Here is a 21084-nt window from a genome sequence, read left to right on the forward strand (position 1 = left end):
CCCCCCCCCCCCCCCCCCCCCCCCCCCCCCCCCCCCCCCCCCCCCCCCCCCCCCCCCCCCCCCCCCCCCCCCCCCCCCCCCCCCCCCCCCCCCCCCCCCCCCCCCCCCCCCCCCCCCCCGAGTTTGCGAGGTTCTTGCACTGAGCGAGAGCCGCGCACGCACCTCGCCAAACGCGCCCTTGCCGATGACCTTGACGGTGCGGAAGTCGTCGAGGCCGAGGCGGGTGCGGCGGAGGCGGAGGAAGCTCGACTCTGTGCGGCCGAGCTGCTGGAGCTGGCGGTGCTTGCGGTCATCGGGGAGGGCGTGGTCCTGGGCGAGGCGCTTTTCGAGGTCGGTGCGGCGGGTGTTGCGCTCGATGGCGTCGTGGACCTGCTTCTGGTAGTAGTGCTCGAGCTTGAGCTTTGCCGCCTGGGCCTTTTCGAGCGTGTCCTTGCGGAAGTGGGGGCGGCGGTCAAAGTAGACGTATTGGTCGGTGGGCGGGGCCTGCGGGGGCTTGTTGCCAAAGAGGGCGAGGTCGCGCTGCTGCTGGTGGAGGTGCTGCTGGTGGAGGCGGTGCTCGTGCTCCTGGGCGAGGCGCTGCTGGTGCTGGTGGTGCTGCTGCTCGTACGAGCGCTGGTTCTGAGCGATGAACGAGGGGACGGTGCCGCGGCCGTACGCCTGCTGCTGTTGCTGTGCCTGTCCCTGCTGCTGGCCCTGCTGCCCCTGCTGCTGCGGGTGGGCGGGGTGGGGCTGGGACGACGACGCGACGGGGGGAGGCGCGGGCGCATGGGCCTGCTGGCGGGCGGGGTCTGGCTGGTACTGCATGGCCGGCGAGCGCGTGACAGACAGGCTCTGCAGTCCTTCTGGCAGCACTCTGTCTCGTGCGAGTGCGCGGGCGGACAAAGGCGAGCGGCGATTCAGAGCGCGAGACGACGCGACGACCAAGACGAACGCACGCGCCTCGCCTCGCGCGCAGAGTGCTCGGGTGCCAAGTAGAGGCACAGCAGAGTGTCCAGTGCAGCACACTCGACTCCTGACCCTCTGCACCGCGCACTCGCGACTCGCCGCCCTCTCTCGCTCGTCCCCGTTTCCCCCACTTGGACTCGCTCCCGACTCGCTCCCTCGCTCGCCGCGCACCCGGGCATGGCCGACGACGCGCACTCGGCCAGCCGCCACGCCGTCCACCTCAGCCCCGCCTTCTGCCACCTCGCCCTCCGCAGGGCAAACCCCCAAGACCGCCCCTCGTCGCCCCCGCCCTCCCTCGACCGCCTCTACGACCTCAAGTGTGCGTACCCACCCCACTCCACTAAGACCCACAATGACTGTACGGCGCCCACCGCAGACTCGAGCCGCCCCGCGTCCATCGACCCCGCCGCTGCAGCGACCCTCTTCACCGCCGACTCGACCGTTTGGGCCGCTTTCCCCACCACCAAGACCGGCGCAGGAAAGAACAAGGGCAAGCTCACCGAGGCCCGCTTCACCGTCCACGAGCAGGCCGCGCGCGAGATCGACGTCGCCCTCGTCTGGGACGACTCGCGCCAGGTGCGTCGTCCCCTCGCCTCTCCGAACTGCAGACTCACCTCGGCATGCACCCACAGAGCTGGTCCCTCGAACCCCTCGTCGCCCACCTCTCGCTCAAGCCCGACCGCTCGGCGAAACCCCCGCCGACGCCCGCCGTCCCGACCGCGCACGAGCTCCACGCCTCTACCGCGTCCTTCTTCTCGAGCGCGCCCGACCCCTTTGCCGCCTTCCGCGCTGGCGGCGCACGCGAACCCTCCGAGCCCGCGCAGGCCGAGTCGAGGGCGACCACGCCCCCGCGCCCAACCTCGCGCGGCGGCCTCGCGAGCCTGCTCAACCCCGCCACGTCGCCCTCGACCGCCGCCACCGAGTCTTTCCCGCGTGCGCGTGGGCCAGCTCAGGCATACGGAGCGGGAGGGCAGGAGGATGGGGACGACGACGACGACGACGACGACGACTTTGACGAGGTTGCCCTCCCCGCCGTCCCTTCCGTCCCGAGCTACCTGCGCCAGCCCGGCCCGCGCGCGGAGCCCGAGGTAGAGGATTTCGGCGATCTCGCCGGGCCCAGCGCGCGCACGACGGCGCAGGGGACGAAGCGCCACTCTCCGCCGCCTGCGGCAGCGCCGCAGGACGAGGGACGGCGCCCGGCCAAACGCGCGAGCCCACCGACGAGTGCACGCGCGCCTGCGTCCGCTTCTGTGCCGGAAGTCGCGCGCCCTGCAGCTTCCGCTCCCGCCTCTCAGCCCGCGAACCCTTCCCCGCCTCGCCCTCCGTCTCTCACGCACCCAAAGCCCTCCCCTCAACAAGTAGATCAGCAGCCGCATCCGCGCTACAGCTCCAAGATCCCCGCCTCGTCTTCCCGCCCGCCCGCCGCGCCCGCTCCGCCCTCGGAGCCAGCAGCAGCCGCGGCCGCCGTCCCTCGCCCCTCCTACGGGTCCAAGATCCCCGCCTCGTACGCGCGCCAACTCGCCGCCGCCGCCGCCGCAGCCGCGAGCGAGTCGTCCGCCTCGTCGTCGTCGTCGTCGGAGGACGACTCGGCGAGCGAGTGGGAGGCTGCTGCGGCTGGGCCGGGTCCGGAGGAGGAGGACGACGACGAGGGCGAGAGCGAGGCCGAGGGGGCGAGGCGCAAGAGCGCGGCGGCGAAGGGGAAGGCGAAGGGGAAGGCGAAGGCGCAGCAGGCGCCGCCAGGTGCGGGTGGGAAGGGCAGGGGCGCGGGTGCGGGCGCGGGCGCGGCGAGCAAGAAGCCGCCTGCTCCTACAGCGGCAGGTGCGCCGGCGGGCGGCGGGAAAGGCCGCGCGGCAGCAGCAGCAGCAGCAGCCGCAGGGGCAGCGACGGCGTCGAAGCGCCCCGCCGCGACATCCGCCGCAACCGCCGCCGCCGCTGCCGCCGTCGCCGGCAAAGGGATTCAGCGCGTCGCGCCCAACATCTCGGACTCGTCGGCCTCGTCGGCCTCGGGCACGTCGGACGACGACTCGTCCGGCTCGGACGACGACGACGACGACGATGGTGCGGCGGCGGCGATGCACCGCGCCGCGAGCGGCGCCGACGCGCTGCGGCACGCCGTCAATGCGCAGATGGCCAAAGTGCGCTCGTCGACGGGGCCCCCACCACCACCGGCAGCTGCAGCGGCGGGTGCCGCGCCCGCGGGGACGGGGACGGGGACGGCGAGCCCGCGCGTGCCTGCGGGCGTAGACTACCCGAGCATCAAGGCGGCGGCGGCGCTGCAGCAGCAGCGCGCGGCGGCGGCGCGCATGGCGCAGATGCAGCTGCAGCAGCAGGCGCAGCGGGTGCAGCAGCAGGCTCAGCAGCAGCAGGCTCAGCAGCGCGGGCAGGTGAGCAGGAAGGGACTGCCGGCGGCGCAGCAGCAGCAGCGTGGGCAGCAGCAGCAGGCGCCGGCGGGGATCGACGCAGAGCGGGAGGCCGACATTCCCGATTCGAGCGAGGAGGAGTAGTAGCTGGGCGTCGCTCTCGCCATGTCGACGTGCGTCGTCGCTCTGCACGAGGGTTCGGTGCGACGCTTCCGCTTGCGAGAGAGCCCAGTCGCTCCGTCTTTGCTGCAGACCTGGTGGCGAAGACCGGGGCGGAAGCACCGGATGGCCTTGGTTGCCTGCAGAACAAAGGAGCTTTCAGAACGGGGGCAAAAAAATGGGTGAACAGGAGAAAGGCGAAGAGGCGCGCATCTCGAAAGTGCGAATCACCCGCAGGGTTGTCGAGTAGAGGAGCGCGGGTCTCTCAACATGCCATTGACTGCCCACTCGCGTCCTCTCGCGCTCTCGTGCCGAAGCGTCGGTCGCGACCTTCGCCTCCTCATCCTCGTCGCCTTCCACGCTCGTTGCTTGCTCCTCGTTCTCTTTGCTCTCGCCTTTCGAAAAGCTGCGCAGCTGCGCCTGTGAGCCTTTGCTAGAGTGGCATCAGCCTGGCGCACCCACACATCGCTCCCGACCGCTGCTGCCTGTCGTTTGGCTCGCGCAGCGCCGCCTTGTCGCTGAGCATGCCGATCGAGAGCAACGAAACGCAGTACCGCCCGCTGTTCCGCTGCTGGCCCCGTGGCGACAGCCTCACCGTCTCGTTCGCGCCGGGCGGGCTCGACCTCGTCGTCAGGCTTCCGCTCGCCTTTGTGTCAAGCTCGGCCGATCCCACGCACGCTTTCGTCGAGCACATTGCTCAGGTGCTCGTCGAAGAGTCGGGCTCGCTGCGCCGCAAGAGCGCGCCGCGCGAGGTTCTCGAGCCTGGTGCCGCACCCAGCGCCGACGAGTACATCTTTGTCCCCGGTAAGTGCCTGCGCGCTCGACTCGGCGGTGTTTGGGCACTTGCACTGACTTTGGAGCCTCACAGATGTGCTGGGCGCCTTTACCGAGTCGCGCGGCCCTCAAGGCAAGCGTCGCACCCAGGCAGCGCCCCTGACGACCGACGGCGAGTCGTCGGTGAGCCATTCAAGCCGCGACTCGCCTGACCAGGTGATGAGCACGTCCTTCTGCGTTCCGAGTGCTATGCGCGCCTGTTGCGGCAGCCTGGCTGACCCGCAGGTTGGGACGTGCGCAGAACTCGCTCCGCGAAGCTCTTCTCATTCGCGACGCGAGATGCCCCTTCACCAGGTTGTCCGGCCGCCAGTGCGTAGTAGCGCACATCGTACCCCAGTCTCGCCCCGACGTGCGTGCACTCTCTTCTGAGTCGACCAGTCGGCCATTGACCTCATCCGCTTCCGCAGATCTACGCCGCCTTGACCGGCAGCCCGTTCTTGTTCGAGGCCTCCGCTGGATTGCTTCTCAACCCCGTGCTGCACAAAGCGTACGATGACTACGAGTGGTCGCTGTATTGCAAGGTGCGTCTCCGAGAACACCCCCTCGGGGTTCCAAGTTCCGCTAACCACTTGGCACAAGCAGGACAGCGAGTACCACTTTGTGGCGTTCAATGGCCAGCTCTCTTCAGTCATGGAGCACCATGGCAAAGTGCTCACGACACTTGATATGCGCGACGAGGACCCGCCCGACCCCGTCCTCTGCGCGTGGCACTTTGAGCAGGCCGTCATGCGCTCCGTGCGCGCGTACTCGGTCCGCATGGCCATCAACGCGCAGTGATGGTCACACTGCGCCTCGCCTCGCTTTCTGTCGTCCTCCGTGCCGTTGTTGTCGTACATCCCTGCGCAATGCAGCATTTCTCACCCGCACGGGGCAGCGCACGGTTGTTGCACGACACTGGCGAGTCACCTGCGGGGCTCACATTGGCAGAGTGTGCCTCGCACGCGCCACGATGTCGGTGGGAAAGTCGAACGACCCCTCGGCTCCGTCGCTGCGAAAGCGGAAGCGTCCCTCGATCCGCGCGCCGTCTCCTCGCCCTGTCGCTCTTCTGTCCAGGCCAGCTAGGGAAGCTGCCGGCATACAAAGGGCTCCATGGCACCGCCCGTGCGCCCTTCGTCGCCGTGGCAGCGCGACCTCGAGCTGGGCGCAGTCGCTTCCTCCCCGGACGACGACGACATCGCCGTCCTCCCGCCGCTCTCGGTCCTCCCAGCCGCGAGCCCGATAACAGGGCGGTCCCGGCAGCCGACAGACGCTACACTCACGGCGGGCAGCCCCCTCGATGAGCTCGAGGTCGCCAAGCCTGACGACAAGCAAGACGACGATGCCGAGCTGGGCATTGCAGCCGGCGTAGCGACGGCGCGGCTGTACGACGCGCAGGCGCCCTCAGACACGAGCTCGGGCAGGGGCTGGCTCAGGCGCAAGGTGCGGCGGTGGAACGGCGACGCGAGCCCCGTTGGCTCGCTCGAGACGGCGAGCAGCAGCAGGAGCGGAGGAGGACCCGACGGCCCAGTCCGGGAGGGCGTGCGCCTCGCTCCCGTGGGGCCGTGGGGCGAGCGCTTCAACGCCTGGCTCTTGCGCGTCCAGCGGCGCCGCCCGCGCCTCGGCCGCATGCTGCTCTGGGCGCGCGGTCCGTCGCCTGCGCACATCGAGACGGCGTTCCCGCCGTTCCCGCTCCCGTTCTTCGGGCCTCGCCTGCACCGCTTCGAGCTGTGGTGCACGGCCAAGCTCGCGCCCGTCCAGCGGTACCGCCAGTGGATCACGCCCGTCTTCCTCCTCGCATGGTTCCTCGCCTTTACCTTTCTCGTCCGCGCATCCTTCTTCAACTCGTCGACGGGACAGGGTCAACCAAACTGGATCGTCTCGACCACGTCGTACTGGGAGTCCAATGACGGCTGCGGCATCAACGGCACGGAGTGCGAGCCCTTCTCCGACTACTCGTACATCTTCCGCTGCCCGTCGCAGACGCTCGACACCGAGCTCCTCAACCAGCGCGCAATCGGCGACATCTCGGTCATCTACGAGCCGCTTGTCGTCGGCGGCGGCGACGCGCAGGGCACCTACCGCGGCGACAGCTGGATCTGCGCCGCCGCGATCCACCACGGCCTTTTTGGCAACCGCAAGGGCGGCTGCGGCCAGCTCGAGCTCGTTGGTGCGTTCGAGAACTACGTAGGCGTCGAGCGCAACGGCGTGCGCAGCGTCGGGTTCGCGAGCGAGTTCCCTCGCAGCTACCGCTTTGTCGAGGGTGTGAGCCAGAACGGGTGCAAGGACTTGCGTGACGAGATCCTCGGATTTGACGTTGCCATGAGCGTCGTCTACTCGTTCTTCATCCGGTGTGTCCGCGCATGTTCAAATCTCGTGTTGTCATCCGTGCTGACGCTCGCTGCCTGATAGTCCCTCGCCACTCGCCTTCTACTGGGTCCTGCTGTGCCTCGGCGCTTGGCACATCAGCCTCGTCAGCGACCCTTCAACCATGCCGCCCGACCTCGAGTCTGCCTTCCGCAACTTCCTCCCCGCACTCTTTGTCGGCGAGTCGTTTTGGCGCCACGCCTGGCGCTGGGTCCTGCCCGCATTTGAGAACTCGGGCTACATCCTCGAGCGCACCGTGTGGTACCTCGCCGGCTTTTGGTTCGGCACGCTCGAGAACATCTCGCTTAGCTGGATCCCGCTAGACCGCCTCACGCCCGACGACATCTCGCAGCGCCCGGGCGGCCTCGTCGCCGTCATCGTCCTTGTCATCTTCCTCTTCTGCGTCGTCGTCAATCAGCTGCGCGTCATCCGCAAGACGGGCTGGTTCTTCTTCTACCTCAAGTGGTGCGTGCGGACGTTGCTGCCCTGTCCTCGCCTCGACTCGTCTCACCGGCTGCTCCTTCGCAGGTACATCGTCGGCGGAATCGTCCTCGGCATCCTTGCCTCGCTCCCGACGCTCGAGCTTCGATTGCACCACTACATTGCCGCGTGCGTGCCTCCGTCCGTCTCTGCAGCAATGAGACCCGCTCACCTGCTCCGCATCTCCCAGACTCGCGCTCATGCCCGGCACGGCGTTCGTTACGCGCCCCTCGGCCATCTTCCAGGGCTTCCTCCTCGGCCTGTTCTTGAACGGTGCCATGCGGTGGGGCATGGACTCGATCCTGCAGACGCCCGACTCGCTCCGCGGCGACGGCGCCCTCGGCAGCGCGCTCCCCGTCTTCCTCACCAACTCGAGCACGTTCGTCGCGGACCTCGCCGATGGCTTGATCCGTTGGCTCGGGCCCGAGGAGGCGGGCGTCGAGGGCGAAGGGTGGAATGGGTTCGCGCTGATCGTCGACGACGTACTACGGCAGACGGGCGCCGCAACCAATTTTTCGCTCGCCGGCCTCGATACGAGCATTGTGCACTACTTCCGGTGCGCTCTCTCGCCTTCATGAAGCCGGAGACCGACTGAGCTGACAGCTTGCCGGGTGGATCGTATGCAGCCTCGCGTACCAGCAGGACGGCTCCTCTGGCGACTTTACCAAGGCTGCCACCGCCTTCCTTTCGAACGGCACCTGGATCAACCCTGCCAGTGGGCCATCTTAGATCGACATGTATCGCTTGTCACACTTTGCCTGCCCTCCTCTTCGCCTTGTTGTTCCCTTTCTCGCGCCGCACTCCATGTTTCCCTAGACTCGGTAGACACTAGCACGCTGTCGGAATCACCTCTTTGCACTGGCCGAAGCATCGTGCCGGCCAAAGGCTCTCTGATTAGGTTCGAGCTGCCGAGAGAGCTGCTTCCGCTCCACTCACCCACACGCTTCCGCTTCCGCCTTGCACAAGTGCAATGCCGCTTCCTCCAAGCGCTTTCTCGGCTTCTCCACTACAGCGCACAGCGGCTCCACCAGCTGCTTGGGACGACGACGACTGGGATTCGGTGCGGGTCATTCCGCCCCGCTTTCGCTTCGAGGTTACAACACGCTGACGAGCTCAAGCGCAGGCGTATACGCGGTCAGAACAACCCAAAACGGAGCATGAACGTAATGCTCGGCTCTGGCAAGAAGCGTGAGCGGTTCACTCATCTGCCATCTTCGGCCGAAACTGATGAAGCTGCCGCTCCTTCGTCTCGCTCGCAGGAATACCGTACAGCCGACCATCTCGATCCTTCCGTCCGCAAGCTCCTCCTCGAGCTCTGTTGCGCGACCACCTCCCTCTGCCGCCCTCAATGCCTCGACGACGAATGGCCCGCCGGTCCTCCAGATCCTCAAGCGGCCCTCAAACGCTACGTCTCCGACGCCGAGCCGCACTTCGAGCAGCGAAGGCAAGCCGCGGAGCGAGAAGACGCTCAAAGAGCGCGAGAGAGAGTATGCCGAGGCGCGGAGGAGGATCTACGGCGAGGACACGGGCGCGGGCGCGCTCCGGGACGGCGTCGACAAGCTCTCGCTTGCCGCGGGAGGAGGGACAGGCGCGAGTGGGGCGCGGTCAAAGCCGCGCGGAGGCGGGGGTGGCGGTCCACGAACTGCTTCACCAGCTTCTGCCGCCTCGTCTCCCGCCCAGAACCCACGCTCCGCGTCCGCATCGCCTGCTCGAACGAGCAGTGCCACACGAGGACGCTCAACAGCAGCTGCAAACTCGACACGGCCACTTCCCGCGCCGACAACTCAGGCGGGCCCGTCAGTCGTGCGAGCGCCAAAGGGTCCGAACGGCGAGAGCGGCGGGTTCGGCTTTGGCGCGTCAGGTGGCGCCACGTGTGCCGCGCGCGACGGCGCAACAGCGACTCAGGGTGAGGGGCGGAGAGGTTCGGGGCGAGGCCGGGCGCGCTGACCGTGCGGGAGGTCGGCGAGCTCGAGCAGAGTCGGGTGCGTGTTTCGCCTCCCGGTTCCGTTCGGCCCTGGTCTCGTAACTGACCCTCTCTCTCTTCACAGACGTGCACATCATGTCGAGCAGCCACCTTATTCGCAGCCGAGAATTCAGAGGGCAGTTATAAGCGAACCGGACCTCGCACCATGCTGTAGATGCTTCACAAGAACAGACACTTGCTTCACTGGCGCACGCTTGGGATTTCGGCAAAGCACCAGGCTTTGCACTCGAAAGACGTCTATCGCCGCCTGCGAGTCTACGCGTACAACCACTCGAGGAACCCCTTCTCTGGCAACCTCCACTCGCCCAGCGCCGCACCGACGAACGCGCCTCTCGAGCGCGTCGGGCTGCGCGACGGGCTCGATTCCGCCGCCGACGAGGCGTAGCCCGCGTCTGGTGCTGCTGCGGCAGTACCGAGGGAAGCGCGCCCTCGCGGCCGGTCGAGCGGGCGGAGCGCGAGGGGCGTGCGGCTCGGATCGGATGCGGAAGAGGGCGTCCCGAGCGACGAAGGGACGAAGGGCGAGAAGGGCGCGCGCGGGGTCACCGTACCGTGGGACGAGGGGGAGAAGGCGGCGGCTGCGGCGGGAGCTCGACGCAGTGGCGTGGCTGCACCGCTCGAGAGAGCCGGGCGCTCGTCGCCGCTCGATTCGGCTGCGGCAAGGTCGGCGAAGGACGACGCGAGCGAATCAACGCCCGTCCCTGCGTCGCTTGCCGCATCGTCGTCCCGGTCACCCGCGACACCGGCGTCGTCGCTTTCGGTCTCGTCTGTCTCGGACGACGAGTACACCGCCTCGGCCTCGTCGTCCGTCCCGCCCAAGACGGGCCGCCCCACTGACACTGCCTCCCAATCTTCGCCCTGGCCCCCATCCCCCTCGCCGCCGAGCACGCTCGCCGCATCCTCGTCCGTGTCGTACCCCGGCACCGAGCCCTCGTCGGCGCTGGTGAACCCGCCCTCGGTCACGCTGCTGCTGCTCAAGACGCCCTCGGTCGCGCTCTCGGCGGCCGAGGACGCCGCCGAGCTGAACGTCCAGTCCGTCCCGGGCGGCGTGTCGTGCCCCGCGCTCGCGCCTGCGCCCCTGCCCGCCGCGCCGCGCGCCATCTGCGGCTTGAGGACGTGCGTCACGCGGATGTCGGGCTCGAGCGGGGACAGCGGGCGCGAGAAGGACGACAGGTTGTAGTACCGCGCGAGCGAGTGCAGCAGGAAGCGGTGGTGCGGCGAGGGGGCGAGCCACACGAGCGCGTGCGGCTGGCGCGCGAGCTCGGTCAGCGTCGGCGGCGGCGGGTCGAGGTGCGCGTCGGACGAGAGCGCGGCCGAGGAGCGGGTCGGGAGGTCTGGCAGGGTCGGGTGCGCGGGACGGGGCGGCGCGACCCAGTCGTCGACGGGCGTCGGGTCGAGCGTCTTTCCCCTCGCGCACGCCTGCGCAAGCGAGCCCACGCTGCCGGCGAACGGGCCGACCGAGTCGTGGAAGAAGCCCTCGGGGATGCGGCCGCTGAGCGAGAGCCACGCGCACAGCTCGTCCTCCATCCGCGCGAGCACCTCTTCAGTCCGCCCGCCGCCGCTTGCTGCTCCTCCTCCATGCGCAACTCCGAGGGAAGAGCGCAGGGTGCGCCGCAGCCCGCGGAGCGACATGGTGAACTGGCCGTGGGAAGCGGCGCTGGCGAGGGCGGCGCGAGAAGGCGCGGAGGCGGGCGACGACGAGATGTAGGTCGAGCGCGAGAAGGCCGACGGCGGGGGCGAGAAGGTCGTTGTGAGGTCCTTGAGGTACGGCCCGGGCGAGAAGTCTGCGCGCGTCGGGCGGTGCAGGTGCGGGTTGCCGGCGAGTTGCGCTGCGCGAGGAGGGGGAGGTGAGCACAACGGCCGGGAGCACCCGCGCCTCGAGCGAGTAGAGCTCAAACGGAGAGCTCACCGTTCTCCCACCGCCGCTTGCGCCGCTTGCCGCCCGGCCCGCTCCCACTTGCTCCTCCTCGTCCTCCCGCCTTGGCCGCCGCCGCCGCACCCTCGTCCAGGTCGCGCTCCTTGCGCGCGACCCCGCCCTGCTTGGCGCCCTGCACCCGCAGGATCGCCGGGATGCGCATCGGCACCGCCCCCGGCACCGCAGACGCCGCCGATGACGCCGACGCGGTGGCGGTCGTCGTCCGCCTCGACGAGGACGACGACGACGCGGCGAGGACGGGGACGGGCGCGTCGAGCGGGCCCGAGGCGAGCGCTCGTGCGTGCTCTGCGTGCAAGTCGCTCATGGCGCACAGTCGAGGGGGAGAGAGAGCACGGCAGTTCGGGCAAAGGGCCAGAGGCGCGGAAGAGACGGAACCTTTCCAGCACTGGCCGAGGCGACTCATAGCACGAGTCACTGCCGCGCGACTCTCTGACAGACGAGGTAAACAGTCGAGGCAATACAACAGTTTTGCAAGGGATGCGAGCGACGACAGAGCGAGCGACAAGTGAGACCAGGGAGGGTTCTATGCAAAGCCCTCGACGAGCGTGTCGCGCATGCCGCTGATGCGCGACGTGTCCTGGCCGCCGAGCTTGAACGCGGCCTCGATGACCGAGATCTCGGTCGCGGTCGTGTCGAGCCCGGTGAACGCCGTCCAGTCGTTGACAATCATGCCCGCGCCAATCACGTCCGACCCGCGGTTCACCGTCCCCGCCTGTGTGTGTGCGCGTGCGCGTGCGCGCGTGTGGTCGAGAGTCAGCTACTGCGGAGGAGAAGATTCCGAAGACACGCGGTGGAGGGGACGCACGACGAGGGGCACCTGGAGGAGGGACGAGAGCTCGTCCTGGTCCTGGATGCTCGTCTTGGGGTGGACGAGTGCGCCCTGGTTGCTTATCCGGCAGTAGCTGCCGACGAGGACGTTGTCGGCGATGGTCTGGCGGAAGACCTCGACCTTGAGGACATCGGCGATGATCTCTTCGGTCTCGCGGTCAATGTCGGGGTGGACGAGGGCGACATAGTCGTTGGCGGCGATGATGTTGCCGAGGGCCGAGAGGCGCTCCTCGATGCGCTGGATGGCGACCGTCTCGGGGAGCGAGTTGCGGAGGTGCTGGAGCTCCTGGTCGGTCGTGGTCGAGGGCACGAGGAGGCCGTGGCGGTTGCCGGCGACGAGGCGGCCGATGATGCGGGTGCCGCCGATGCTGGTCTGGACGACGGGGACGACGTCGCCGAGCTCTGCCTCGAAGGTCGAGTAGAAGTTGGTCGAGCCGGACGAGACGGACGACAGGCAGTACGAGTTGGTGAGCGACGCAAAGACGCCGACCTGCGGGTGGGCGGAAGGGGTGTAAAGAAGGTGGCATTCAGTGAGTCGTCAGAAACGCATTGTCGGAGTGGAGTGTGGCGATGACGAGGTCGAGGAGGGAGAGCGAGGCGAGGTCAGCACGAGGGACGGCTAGAGGGCGGGGCCAGGGGGAGAGGGCGGACGCACGTCTGACGAGTTTTCGAAGCGAGCACCTGCACGTTGTCGGGCGGGCGTCAGTACGGGTGGGGTGGCCGGTGAGCGCACGCGGTGATGAGCTCGACGACGAGGCGGAGGTCGGGGGCGGGAGTGCGGCGAGCGAGAGACGCACGGATGGCCATGACAGAGGGTGCGGATGTGCGGGTACCACGAGTCTAGAGCTGGGCAGAACAGGCTCTCTGCAGAGAGGGCGACGCAACGAAGCGACGACGACTCGGCTCTGGCGCGGAAAAGCAGCCGCGAGTCGAGTCGCTCCCACCCGCGCACCTCCCCCGCACTCGGACTAGTACCGTGAGTCACGCAGGCCACTGCTTCCACGCACGGCCACACAGCGCCGCACCTGCCCTTTCGAGCGGGTGGCAGTGGTGCCCTCGCTCGTCCCCGGGCCATCCACCTGCATCATCGCATGCACCGCACTCGCTCGCCTAGGGTCAACGCAGGCGCAGAGCCAATGTACTGACACGCTTGTGTGCTCGACCGCTCTCTCGTGCTTCCGCCCACCTTGCCCTCCTCGCCTCTCCCCCCTCTCCGTCTCTCGCACCCGACAGCACAGCACCATGGACGCATCCGGCATGAACGGCGCAACTGCCCAGGCCTTCGAGGCCATGATGCAGCAGAAGCAGGTGCGCGGCCCCTCTTCCACTCACCCATGCGGTCCTCTACTGACCTCGCCTCGCACACCCCCGACACAGATGAAGGACTTTATGGCGCTCTACCAGAACCTCGTCGAGCGCTGCTTCACCAACTGCTGCAACGACTTTACCTCCAAGGCCCTCAGCTCAAAGGAGGCACGTCCCGCCCCCGCGCCCACTTCACTCCACCGCGGTCCACTCTTGCTCACCCTCGCCCACCCGCTCCTGCAGGAGTTCTGCGTCAACACCTGCGCCGACAAGTTCCTCAAGCACTCGGAGCGGTGCGGCCCCCTTCCCGGCCCGCCCCCCGTTCTCGTGCGCGCTTGCTGACTTGGTTCGTCTCGCAGCGTCGGACTGCGATTCAGCGAGCAGGTGCGTTACTTTGTCGGGCGACCATCGAGAGCGCAGCTCCACCCGATTCCAGTTTCTCACGAAGGTGCCAGCGAGCACAAATTGACATGTCCTTTGCCTCCCTCCCCTTGCACTCGCACAGAACGCCGAAATGATGGTGCGCCTCCGCGCCCTCGCCATCTCATCGTCGACCTCGCACTGACACACTCCCTCTCTGCAGGCTCGCGCGCAGCAGCGCCGCTAGATCCGGCCACCCCCCCTTGCACCCCTCTCCGCCTCCCGCCCTTGTACACCTCGCCTACTCCCATCTCATTTTTGACGCAACCAGCCCGCACAGCATTACCCCCCCCGAGTGCAACGCACGTGTAACAAGTACTACTCCCTCGAACCGTGACTCGGTCCGTGTGCTGCGGGCGAGCGAGCGCGCGAGCGAATGGAGAGCTGTGGAAGCGACGATGGCCGCGCTCGAGGCGAACGGGAGAGCGACGGACGGTCTCGGTCGTCGATCGCGGCTGGTGCGAGACTGCGGCCCCAGATCTGTGACGGACGGCAGTCCCGAGAAAGCGGCGGAATGCGATTGAAGGAACTGAGGAGACTCCCTCTGTGCACACCTTCCAGCTCGTGTAGGCAAAGTCTGTCTCGACGACATCGTCCGCGGCGGCCAGTCAGCCATGCCGCTCAGAAGAGGCCTTACGGAGGAGGGAAAGAGCAGCGTGACTTGACGCGGTACGGCGATCAATCCGCCGTGAGCGTCACAAGGTCAACGTCCTGCGACCGTGACTGCCGAGCGTGGGATACAAGGCAGTTGAGTGCAAGAGTTTTGTGTATGGCTACAACAGCGTTGAGTGCGAGCGGGACCTCTACGCCGTTCCGATCTAGTGCGAGTAGTCGTACCTGCGCAGCGCGCACGAGTGGTCAGTGAGCGACCGCACTTCTTCCAGCCCACAGGGGAGCGCAAGCTTACTTCCTGTAGAACGCCTCCGAGTCGGTCGTCACCTTTCCGTTGGCGCCGCGCCGCTCCTTGCCGCCCTCGCGCACCTCCTTGTCGATCCGCCGGCGCTTGTCCTCCTCGAGCCAGTGCACCGCGAGCTCGAGCAGCCTGCTCCCGCTGCGCTGCGGGTCGTCCATCCGCGCGCGCACCGCCGCGGGCACGGCCGCGTCCTCGCCCGCGGCGCCGCTCAGCGGCCACGCGAGCGGCGACGGCGGCGCCGTCGACCCGAGCTGGATGTGGCACAGGTGCGTCGGCCACGCGTCCATGCCGTCAAAGATGTGCGACGCGTACAGGAGCGTCGCACCGCGCGTCTGCGTCTCTTCGACGAGGAACGCGAGCAGCTTGGAGCGCACGAGGACATCGAGGTCGACCGTCACCTGGCGAACGAGAGGGTCAGCGTCGCACAATGGGCGTAGACGGGTCCCCGAGATTGCGCGACACTCGCATCCTGCGCGGGACCTGTCCGCCCAGCGCGGAAGACTATGGACTCACCTCGTCGAGGAGGAGCACGTCCCACGGCGCCATGAGCCCGCTGACGATCTGCACGCGCCTGCGCTCGCCGTCGCTCACTTCGTGCATGTGCCAGCTCAGATCAACGTCACTGCGGGTGAAGCGCAGTCGGGTCAGTTTCGGGCTGGCGAGAAAAGCGCGAGAGAGGGACGCACAGGATGTCGAGGAGCCGGTCGCGGCGCTCCTTGTAGCGGTAGCCGCCGACAGAGTCGCTGCGGGCGGGAGACTATATTCATCAGCTGCGGTCGGGGGAGTGTGCAATCGGAAGTTGACGAGACCGTACAGGAAGTGCGCGACTTCGAGGTCGGAGCGGACGACTGGGTTCGCGGCCCACTCGGTGCCTGTTCAGGGTAAGGTGGTCAGGAGCGCTTGTCGAGAAGGAGGCCTGTCTGTCCACCGCTCTACAGAACTGGCTGACGAGACATCGCCTCGCGTTGCACGAGCGCGGGAAGACGCACCGAGGTAGGTGACGCCCTCGGGCGTCTTGAAGAAGACCTCGGAGCCGAGGACCTTGGCGTTGCTGCGCGTGAGACGCTTGCCCGCGAGGATCTGGAGCAAGGTCGATTTGCCTGCAAGGCGAATTAAGGCCAGAAAGGTGCATGTGGGGGTCAGCGGGAGGATCGCGAGGGGAGCTCTTTGCTGTACGCCGAGCTGCTTCGCAGTTCCCTGAATACCTCGGAGACCTCTGAGCAGTCTGCACGCATCTCGACCGCCGATTGCAGTCGGCCGTCATCGCTCGGACGAGGAAGAGGCGAGCATCGCGCATCGTGCATGGCTTGGCAGAGGTCACGAAAAGGCGAGAGAGGTACAAAGCAGCTCAGAGCACAGCTCGTGCACAGTGGGACGCACCTGCGCCGTTTGCGCCGACGAGGAGACAGCGGCTTCCGCGTGGGAGGTTGAGGGTGACGCCGCTCAGGACGGGGCGCGACGGGGCGTTGAGTGCCGCGTAGGCAAAGTCGAGCTCGTTGACTTCGATCGCCAAGTCGCTCATGGCTGCACGCGGGGACGGAGGATGGAGCACAACCCGACAGCTCGAAGCAGATCGCGCCTTGGAGCGGAGCCACCCCGCTGCAGTCTCTAGGAATCGCTCAGGGAGCTGCTCAGTCCGTACAGCTAGCTCTCGTGCACCGCAGTACACGCCTCCGACAGCCCCGCACCCTCTGCCATGTCCATCCACGACCCGACGTCCGCGCAAGCTTCGTCGCCCACGACACCAGGACAGCGGCAAGATGTAGGGGCAGGGCAACACACCGTGCAGAGCGAGCTGCGGCGCCTCACCGAGCAGCGCAAGAACCTCGACGCCCAGCTCGACGTCTACTTCTCCGTCCTCTCGTCGGTGCGCACATCCCTCCCTACGCTTTACACGCCCACATGGACTCATAGCCATCTGCGACACAGAACAACTGCACGATGGACACCCCGCTCGTCGACCGCGAGGGCTTCCCGCGCGCCGACATCGACGTCGCAGGCGTCCGCACCGCCCGCGTCCAGGTCATCCGCCTCCGTAACGACCTCAAGGCCGTCCAGAGCGAGATGGAGCAGCTCGTGCACCGCGGACTCCCGAGGGGCGAGCCGGCGAACGGCGCTGCAAAGGACGAGGACGCAGAGATGCGCGACGGCGTGGAGCAGGACGGAGCGGAAGGCGGCGAGCGGCCGTTTGCACGGGTGGACGCGGTTGCACCGGGATCGCCCGCCGATGCTGCAGTGCGTCGAGCTCACTTGCCACTCGTGAATGTGCGCTAACGAGGAGTCGGCGCGCAGGGCCTCAAGCGCGACGACCTCATCCTGACCCTCTCGTCCGTCTCGACCTCGAACCACGACAACCTGCGCGCCGTCGCCGCCCTCGTCGGCCGTTCCGAGGGTGTGGCGCTGCCGATGTCGGTGCGAAGGGGGGCGGACAAGCTCGAGCTGACGTTGACGCCACGGAGCGGGTGGGGCGGGAGGGGGTTGCTCGGGTGCGTCGTGCGCGCTGTCATGCTCGTCTTGGCGTGCTCCCGCCCGAGCGGCCGGAAGCACGCCATGCGGTCTCGGATATCGCGCTGACCAACTATCCCTCACAGTTGTCACATCGTCCCTTACGCGCCCTGACGCTCGCGTAAGTCCTGCTCCTCTCAGCGCGTTCGTCTCGCCCGTGTCCGGCCCACCCGCAAAGACGACAATCCACCACCTCGAGTTCTCTCCCACCTTACTAGCGGGACTGCGCGCGCTTCCTCCCCTCTGTGCGCACTCGAGCACTCGGGTTCCGTTCCGTTCCTTCCTGGCATGCGAACCGCTTGCGAGGGTGTCGAAGGAGCGGAGGAGGCGCCGACGATGCGGGTCGAGCTTGTACGAGCTCCAACTTGATCTAACCTGAGCGGAAGAGCCGGTCGCGCATGCGGCGAGACGAGCACTGTGCCCCTTGTCGCGCGAACGGTGCGGGCTGATAGCGCGTCTTTCTCGTACGCAGGCATATCTCAAGCATCACACAGCTCTTCAGTGCCGCTCGCTCTCCTGTTGCCAATCATATCTCGCATGTCTCCCGTCGCGATGCCCGGCGAGACGCAAAGCAGAAAGCGCTTCTTCATTGCTTCTATGGCAGAGACAGGTCTCTCGAACGGTCATGTGATGACAGGAACAGGGAACGGGCTGATGGCGATGCGATGGCGGCGAGAGAAGGCGAGATGAAAGGAGGGCCAAAGTGTGGGCGGAAGACAACAGGGTGAAAAGGTGCGAAGACGGAGGGCGGCAAGTGATGGAGACAGGGGTGGCAATGGCGTGCGACGGACACGAGATAGGTATCTAGATGAGGTGTGCTGAGAGCGGGCGTCATGAGAGAAAGGCGAATCGGGGTATCGTGCCGAAAGAGGTGAGGGCGAGATCACGACTCGTCCGAATCGTTGTCCTGATGCAGCGTGGCGTGGTCGTCCGGCGGGAAGAGCATCTTCTTCGAGGTATCGTATACGGCATCTGCAACGTGCATCCTGGGTGGTCAGTATGCGACTTTAGCGAGAATGATGCGAAAGGGGCTCACATGAAATGGCCACTGCGGGGACGACTTTGACGAGCGTCGGCGTGAGGCCCTTGTAGAATCCGCGCCACCCTTCGCGCTGGTAGCACTTGAGCGCGGCGTCGCGCACGCCAGTGTACGTTTGCGGGTGGGCGGGAGTGCCTTGCGCTTGAAGGCGAGTGCGCACGAGATTGCTGCGGACGCGAAGGCGTCAGCTCAAGCGATCTCGAAAGCAGTCGAAAGGGCCTAAACGCACAGCGGGTAGACGCTCGACGCGCCGACGCCGCCGCTGAAAGCGCCGAAGCAGAGGCTGCCAAAGATGCCCGGCTCTTCGCCCGCCCACTTGGTGTAAGCGAGCTTGATACCCTCGAACGTCGACATGTCGATAGCCGAATACGGGAAGACACCGATGAGGCCGGCAGGGAGGCCGCGGAAGAAGAAGCGCAGGCCGCCCTTGGCCCACATGTCGCGAGCGGTCTGCACGATGAGCGCGTTGCCCTTCTTTGACCCGCCCGATGACGACATGACGCGAGTCTGTGACGGCAGGAAGGGGTCAGCAGATTGCTCGGGTCGCAGGGAGCACATCTGGGACGAACCTTGAGGGACTCGATCGGATAGATGCCTGCGGCGAGAGAAGGGTAGGTCAACAACGGGTGTAGCGACAGAGAGTTGGCGCAACGCACAAAATTGGCTGATGACACCGCCGATGCCGCCCGCGACAAAGCGGCTCGAGTTCGAAATCATCGTCTGATCGGGGACGTGGTCCCAGTACTGGGCAAAGATGCGCTTTGCCGACTCGTACGACAGGAACTTGATGGCCGATTCCTGGTAAGTCCGCGAGATGTTAGCTGGGTACTCGAGAATCAGCGACAGGCGAGAACGCACGGGGAAGATCTTGACGATGTTGAGCCCGTTCCCGGTCCAGAAGGCTTTGATGCCGCCGCCCTGGGTGTAGACGGCGCGCACAGCCTTGACGAGGCTACCTGCGCCTGGTCGCGGCCGTTTCCCGTTTACGTCGGGCGCAGTCTCGGATGCGATTGGTCCGCTCGCGGGCGAGGTGATGAGGTAGACCTTGAGGCGGTCGAACGGTGCAGTTGCGGTGCGCGATACTGCAAGCGACGACGTCAGAACTCAGAGTGCTGAGCAAGACCAGATGAGCGTGAACGCACCCGCTCCAGCCATTCCGCCGGCGAGCAAGAATTTGCCGGCGCCAGCAAACATGTCATGCAGCGGCTCGTGCTCGTCTTCCTCCTCCTCCTGCTCGACGAGTGCGTCCGAGTTTGACGCTGCCGGTTCGGCAGGAGTCGCTTTCGAAGGTTTGGGCGGAAGGTTGTCCGTCGAGGGGTCGGCAACCACGACGCCGCTCTCCTCGAACTCGAGCGCGTTGCTCGATGCGCTCGCGCGCGCAACCGCCTCGGCCGCCGCCTTTGCCTTGCCCTTGCCCTTGTTATTGGTCGCCGCATCGCGCCTCGCGCGCCGAACGCGCTCGCACTCGCCGACGTAGCGCTGCTCAGCGTTGACGGGCTCGAGCTTGTGCAGGTCGGTCGCGTCGAGGATGCGCTGCGCCGCTTCGCGCTCTTCTTTACTCGCGAGCGCGAACGCCGACGACCCGCTCGAGCCAGCGCCGCCGGAAGAGGGCCTGCCGAGGAGCTTGTTCCAGCCCGACTTGCCGCCGCCGATCACGACTGTCACTTTGCGGAAGCGCGAAGGAAAGGGAGGACGAGATCAGCGCGCGCACTTGGCGGAAGCAGCCGGCGAGGAAGCAACACACCGTCACCATCCTGCGTCAAGCGGCTCATGGACGGGCGGTGTAATCGCCGCGCCTGCCAATATCGCCAGATCTCCTTCATCGACGTTTGTCGCGGCAAGAGCTGCAAGGCGGGCATGAGTCAGCGGGGTCCGACGCAGAAGGAGCCGACGCAAGACGCACCAAGAGGAAATCGCGCCACTCGTCAAAGCTGATGGCGCCGTCCCCGTTGCGGTCGACGGCCCGGATAAACTCGTCGATCGCGCGCTCCTGCACGTCGATGCCCGCGCGCTTGCACGCCTCGCGGACCTCGTTGCGCTTGAGTCGCATGTCGCCGTCGCGGTCGAGGTCGCAGAATGCGCGCCACAGCTCGCGCTCCTTCTCCTCGGCGTACTGCTCGAACGCCTTCCACCGCACGGCCGCGAGCGCCGCTTGCCGCTGCCGCTCTGTCTCGGGCGACCCGGTCGTCGACGACGTGCCGGCGCTCTGGGCTGCCGGAGATGCGGGCGAGACGACGGGTGCGACCGAGGCGGCGACTGCGGCGCCACACTTGCGCCAGAGCTCGCGCGTGTAGGCACGGCGGTCCTGCGCGCAGCGTTGCTCTTCTGTCGGCTCTTCGGCTGGCAGCGCCGACGTCGACGCGACCGGTGAAGTTGGAGGGGAGGGTGCCGGGATCGATTCGAAGAGAGAGCGGAGGCGCGTCAGCCGACGCGCGTCACCCTCCGACTCGCGGAACTCGGACAGAGTCGAAGGCTCGTCGCCAAAATCTGCGGCGGTCGCGGCGGCGGGAGGAATGCCAGAGTAGGGCGGAGGCAGCGGGTCGGCGTTGCGCAGCGAGACGCGCGGGTCGTCCTTAGGCGGCGGAGGGGCGACGGGCGTCGTCGAGTAGAGGTCAAAGAGGATCGACTTGGACGGCGGCGGTTGCTGAACGAGGACTGCGGGGACTGGGTAGTCTGGGAGCGGGGGCGGATCGGCGTCGTCGCCCGGTGCCGGATGTTCTGCTGCGTCGGCCATGCTTGCCAGAACAGGAGCAAGCTCTGCTCGGTTCGGCGACTACTGGCGGTGCGGTGACACGGGCCAGAGTCGGGCGAGCTGGCGTCGAGAGCGGAGGCGTCCGAAGGCTGTTCGACAGCGCATGCAAGGGTCAGTATGGGGTCGTGCGAGTCTTGCAAGACGATTCTGTGGTGATGCAGCTCCACGCTGCGCCTGTCCTGCGCGTAGGGGGCGGTGACCGCGGCCGTCGTGCTTCGATCATCCGAGCGGGCCCATCCCAACACGACAGACCGCGGAAGGAGGATTCGCGTCCTCGGAAGCCT

The 21084-nt window shown here is 67.2% G+C and overlaps 10 protein-coding genes across 10 annotated transcripts; 5 read left to right on the forward strand and 5 right to left on the reverse strand.

Moving 5' to 3' along the window:
* Positions 1-162: 162 nt before the first annotated feature.
* JCM10292_003879 (uncharacterized protein) lies at positions 163-804 on the reverse strand (the record flags this gene model as incomplete). Its single annotated transcript, XM_076652899.1, has 1 exon — positions 163-804. A coding segment is annotated over one exon (642 nt), but the record flags the coding sequence as incomplete, so codon positions are not given.
* Positions 805-1122: 318 nt separating this feature from the next.
* On the forward strand, positions 1123-3449 carry JCM10292_003880 (uncharacterized protein; the record flags this gene model as incomplete). The annotated part of the gene is made up of 4 exons (XM_076652900.1): positions 1123-1264; positions 1322-1521; positions 1578-2269; positions 2333-3449. The coding sequence occupies 4 exons, from the start codon at positions 1123-1125 to the stop codon at positions 3447-3449; spliced, it is 2151 nt and encodes a 716-aa protein (XP_076501538.1).
* A 539-nt stretch (positions 3450-3988) lies between these two features.
* Positions 3989-5075, forward strand: JCM10292_003881 (uncharacterized protein; the record flags this gene model as incomplete). The annotated part of the gene is made up of 4 exons (XM_076652901.1): positions 3989-4268; positions 4333-4421; positions 4706-4819; positions 4881-5075. The coding sequence occupies 4 exons, from the start codon at positions 3989-3991 to the stop codon at positions 5073-5075; spliced, it is 678 nt and encodes a 225-aa protein (XP_076501539.1).
* Positions 5076-5387: 312 nt separating this feature from the next.
* Positions 5388-7850, forward strand: JCM10292_003882 (uncharacterized protein; the record flags this gene model as incomplete). The annotated part of the gene is made up of 5 exons (XM_076652902.1): positions 5388-6625; positions 6687-7106; positions 7170-7250; positions 7312-7677; positions 7748-7850. The coding sequence occupies 5 exons, from the start codon at positions 5388-5390 to the stop codon at positions 7848-7850; spliced, it is 2208 nt and encodes a 735-aa protein (XP_076501540.1).
* Positions 7851-9360: 1510 nt separating this feature from the next.
* On the reverse strand, positions 9361-11342 carry JCM10292_003883 (uncharacterized protein; the record flags this gene model as incomplete). The annotated part of the gene is made up of 2 exons (XM_076652903.1): positions 9361-10931; positions 11012-11342. The coding sequence occupies 2 exons, from the start codon at positions 11340-11342 to the stop codon at positions 9361-9363; spliced, it is 1902 nt and encodes a 633-aa protein (XP_076501541.1).
* Positions 11343-11561: 219 nt separating this feature from the next.
* Positions 11562-12673, reverse strand: TIF6 (translation initiation factor 6; the record flags this gene model as incomplete). The annotated part of the gene is made up of 4 exons (XM_076652904.1): positions 11562-11750; positions 11844-12356; positions 12522-12547; positions 12664-12673. 4 exons carry the CDS (start codon positions 12671-12673, stop codon positions 11562-11564), a joined length of 738 nt encoding a protein of 245 aa, XP_076501542.1.
* Positions 12674-13108: 435 nt separating this feature from the next.
* On the forward strand, positions 13109-13778 carry TIM9 (protein transporter TIM9; the record flags this gene model as incomplete). Its single annotated transcript, XM_076652905.1, has 6 exons — positions 13109-13174; positions 13244-13339; positions 13415-13464; positions 13531-13555; positions 13677-13691; positions 13755-13778. 6 exons carry the CDS (start codon positions 13109-13111, stop codon positions 13776-13778), a joined length of 276 nt encoding a protein of 91 aa, XP_076501543.1.
* Positions 13779-14409: 631 nt separating this feature from the next.
* CAF16 (putative ATP-binding cassette family ATPase CAF16) lies at positions 14410-16026 on the reverse strand (the record flags this gene model as incomplete). Its single annotated transcript, XM_076652906.1, has 7 exons — positions 14410-14428; positions 14499-14902; positions 15018-15126; positions 15191-15247; positions 15319-15376; positions 15494-15604; positions 15885-16026. The coding sequence occupies 7 exons, from the start codon at positions 16024-16026 to the stop codon at positions 14410-14412; spliced, it is 900 nt and encodes a 299-aa protein (XP_076501544.1).
* Positions 16027-16200: 174 nt separating this feature from the next.
* NAS2 (Nas2p) lies at positions 16201-17123 on the forward strand (the record flags this gene model as incomplete). The annotated part of the gene is made up of 4 exons (XM_076652907.1): positions 16201-16371; positions 16434-16739; positions 16797-16990; positions 17096-17123. The coding sequence occupies 4 exons, from the start codon at positions 16201-16203 to the stop codon at positions 17121-17123; spliced, it is 699 nt and encodes a 232-aa protein (XP_076501545.1).
* A 769-nt stretch (positions 17124-17892) lies between these two features.
* JCM10292_003888 (uncharacterized protein) lies at positions 17893-20782 on the reverse strand (the record flags this gene model as incomplete). Its single annotated transcript, XM_076652908.1, has 9 exons — positions 17893-17981; positions 18046-18215; positions 18278-18555; positions 18618-18643; positions 18705-18846; positions 18907-19130; positions 19191-19706; positions 19793-19892; positions 19952-20782. 9 exons carry the CDS (start codon positions 20780-20782, stop codon positions 17893-17895), a joined length of 2376 nt encoding a protein of 791 aa, XP_076501546.1.
* Between the last annotated feature and the right edge of the window lie 302 nt (positions 20783-21084).

Source organism: Rhodotorula paludigena, assembly GCF_050403205.1.
Source record: "Rhodotorula paludigena JCM10292 DNA, Rt_paludigena_JCM10292v1_ctg101, whole genome shotgun sequence".
Lineage (NCBI taxonomy): Eukaryota > Fungi > Basidiomycota > Microbotryomycetes > Sporidiobolales > Sporidiobolaceae > Rhodotorula > Rhodotorula paludigena.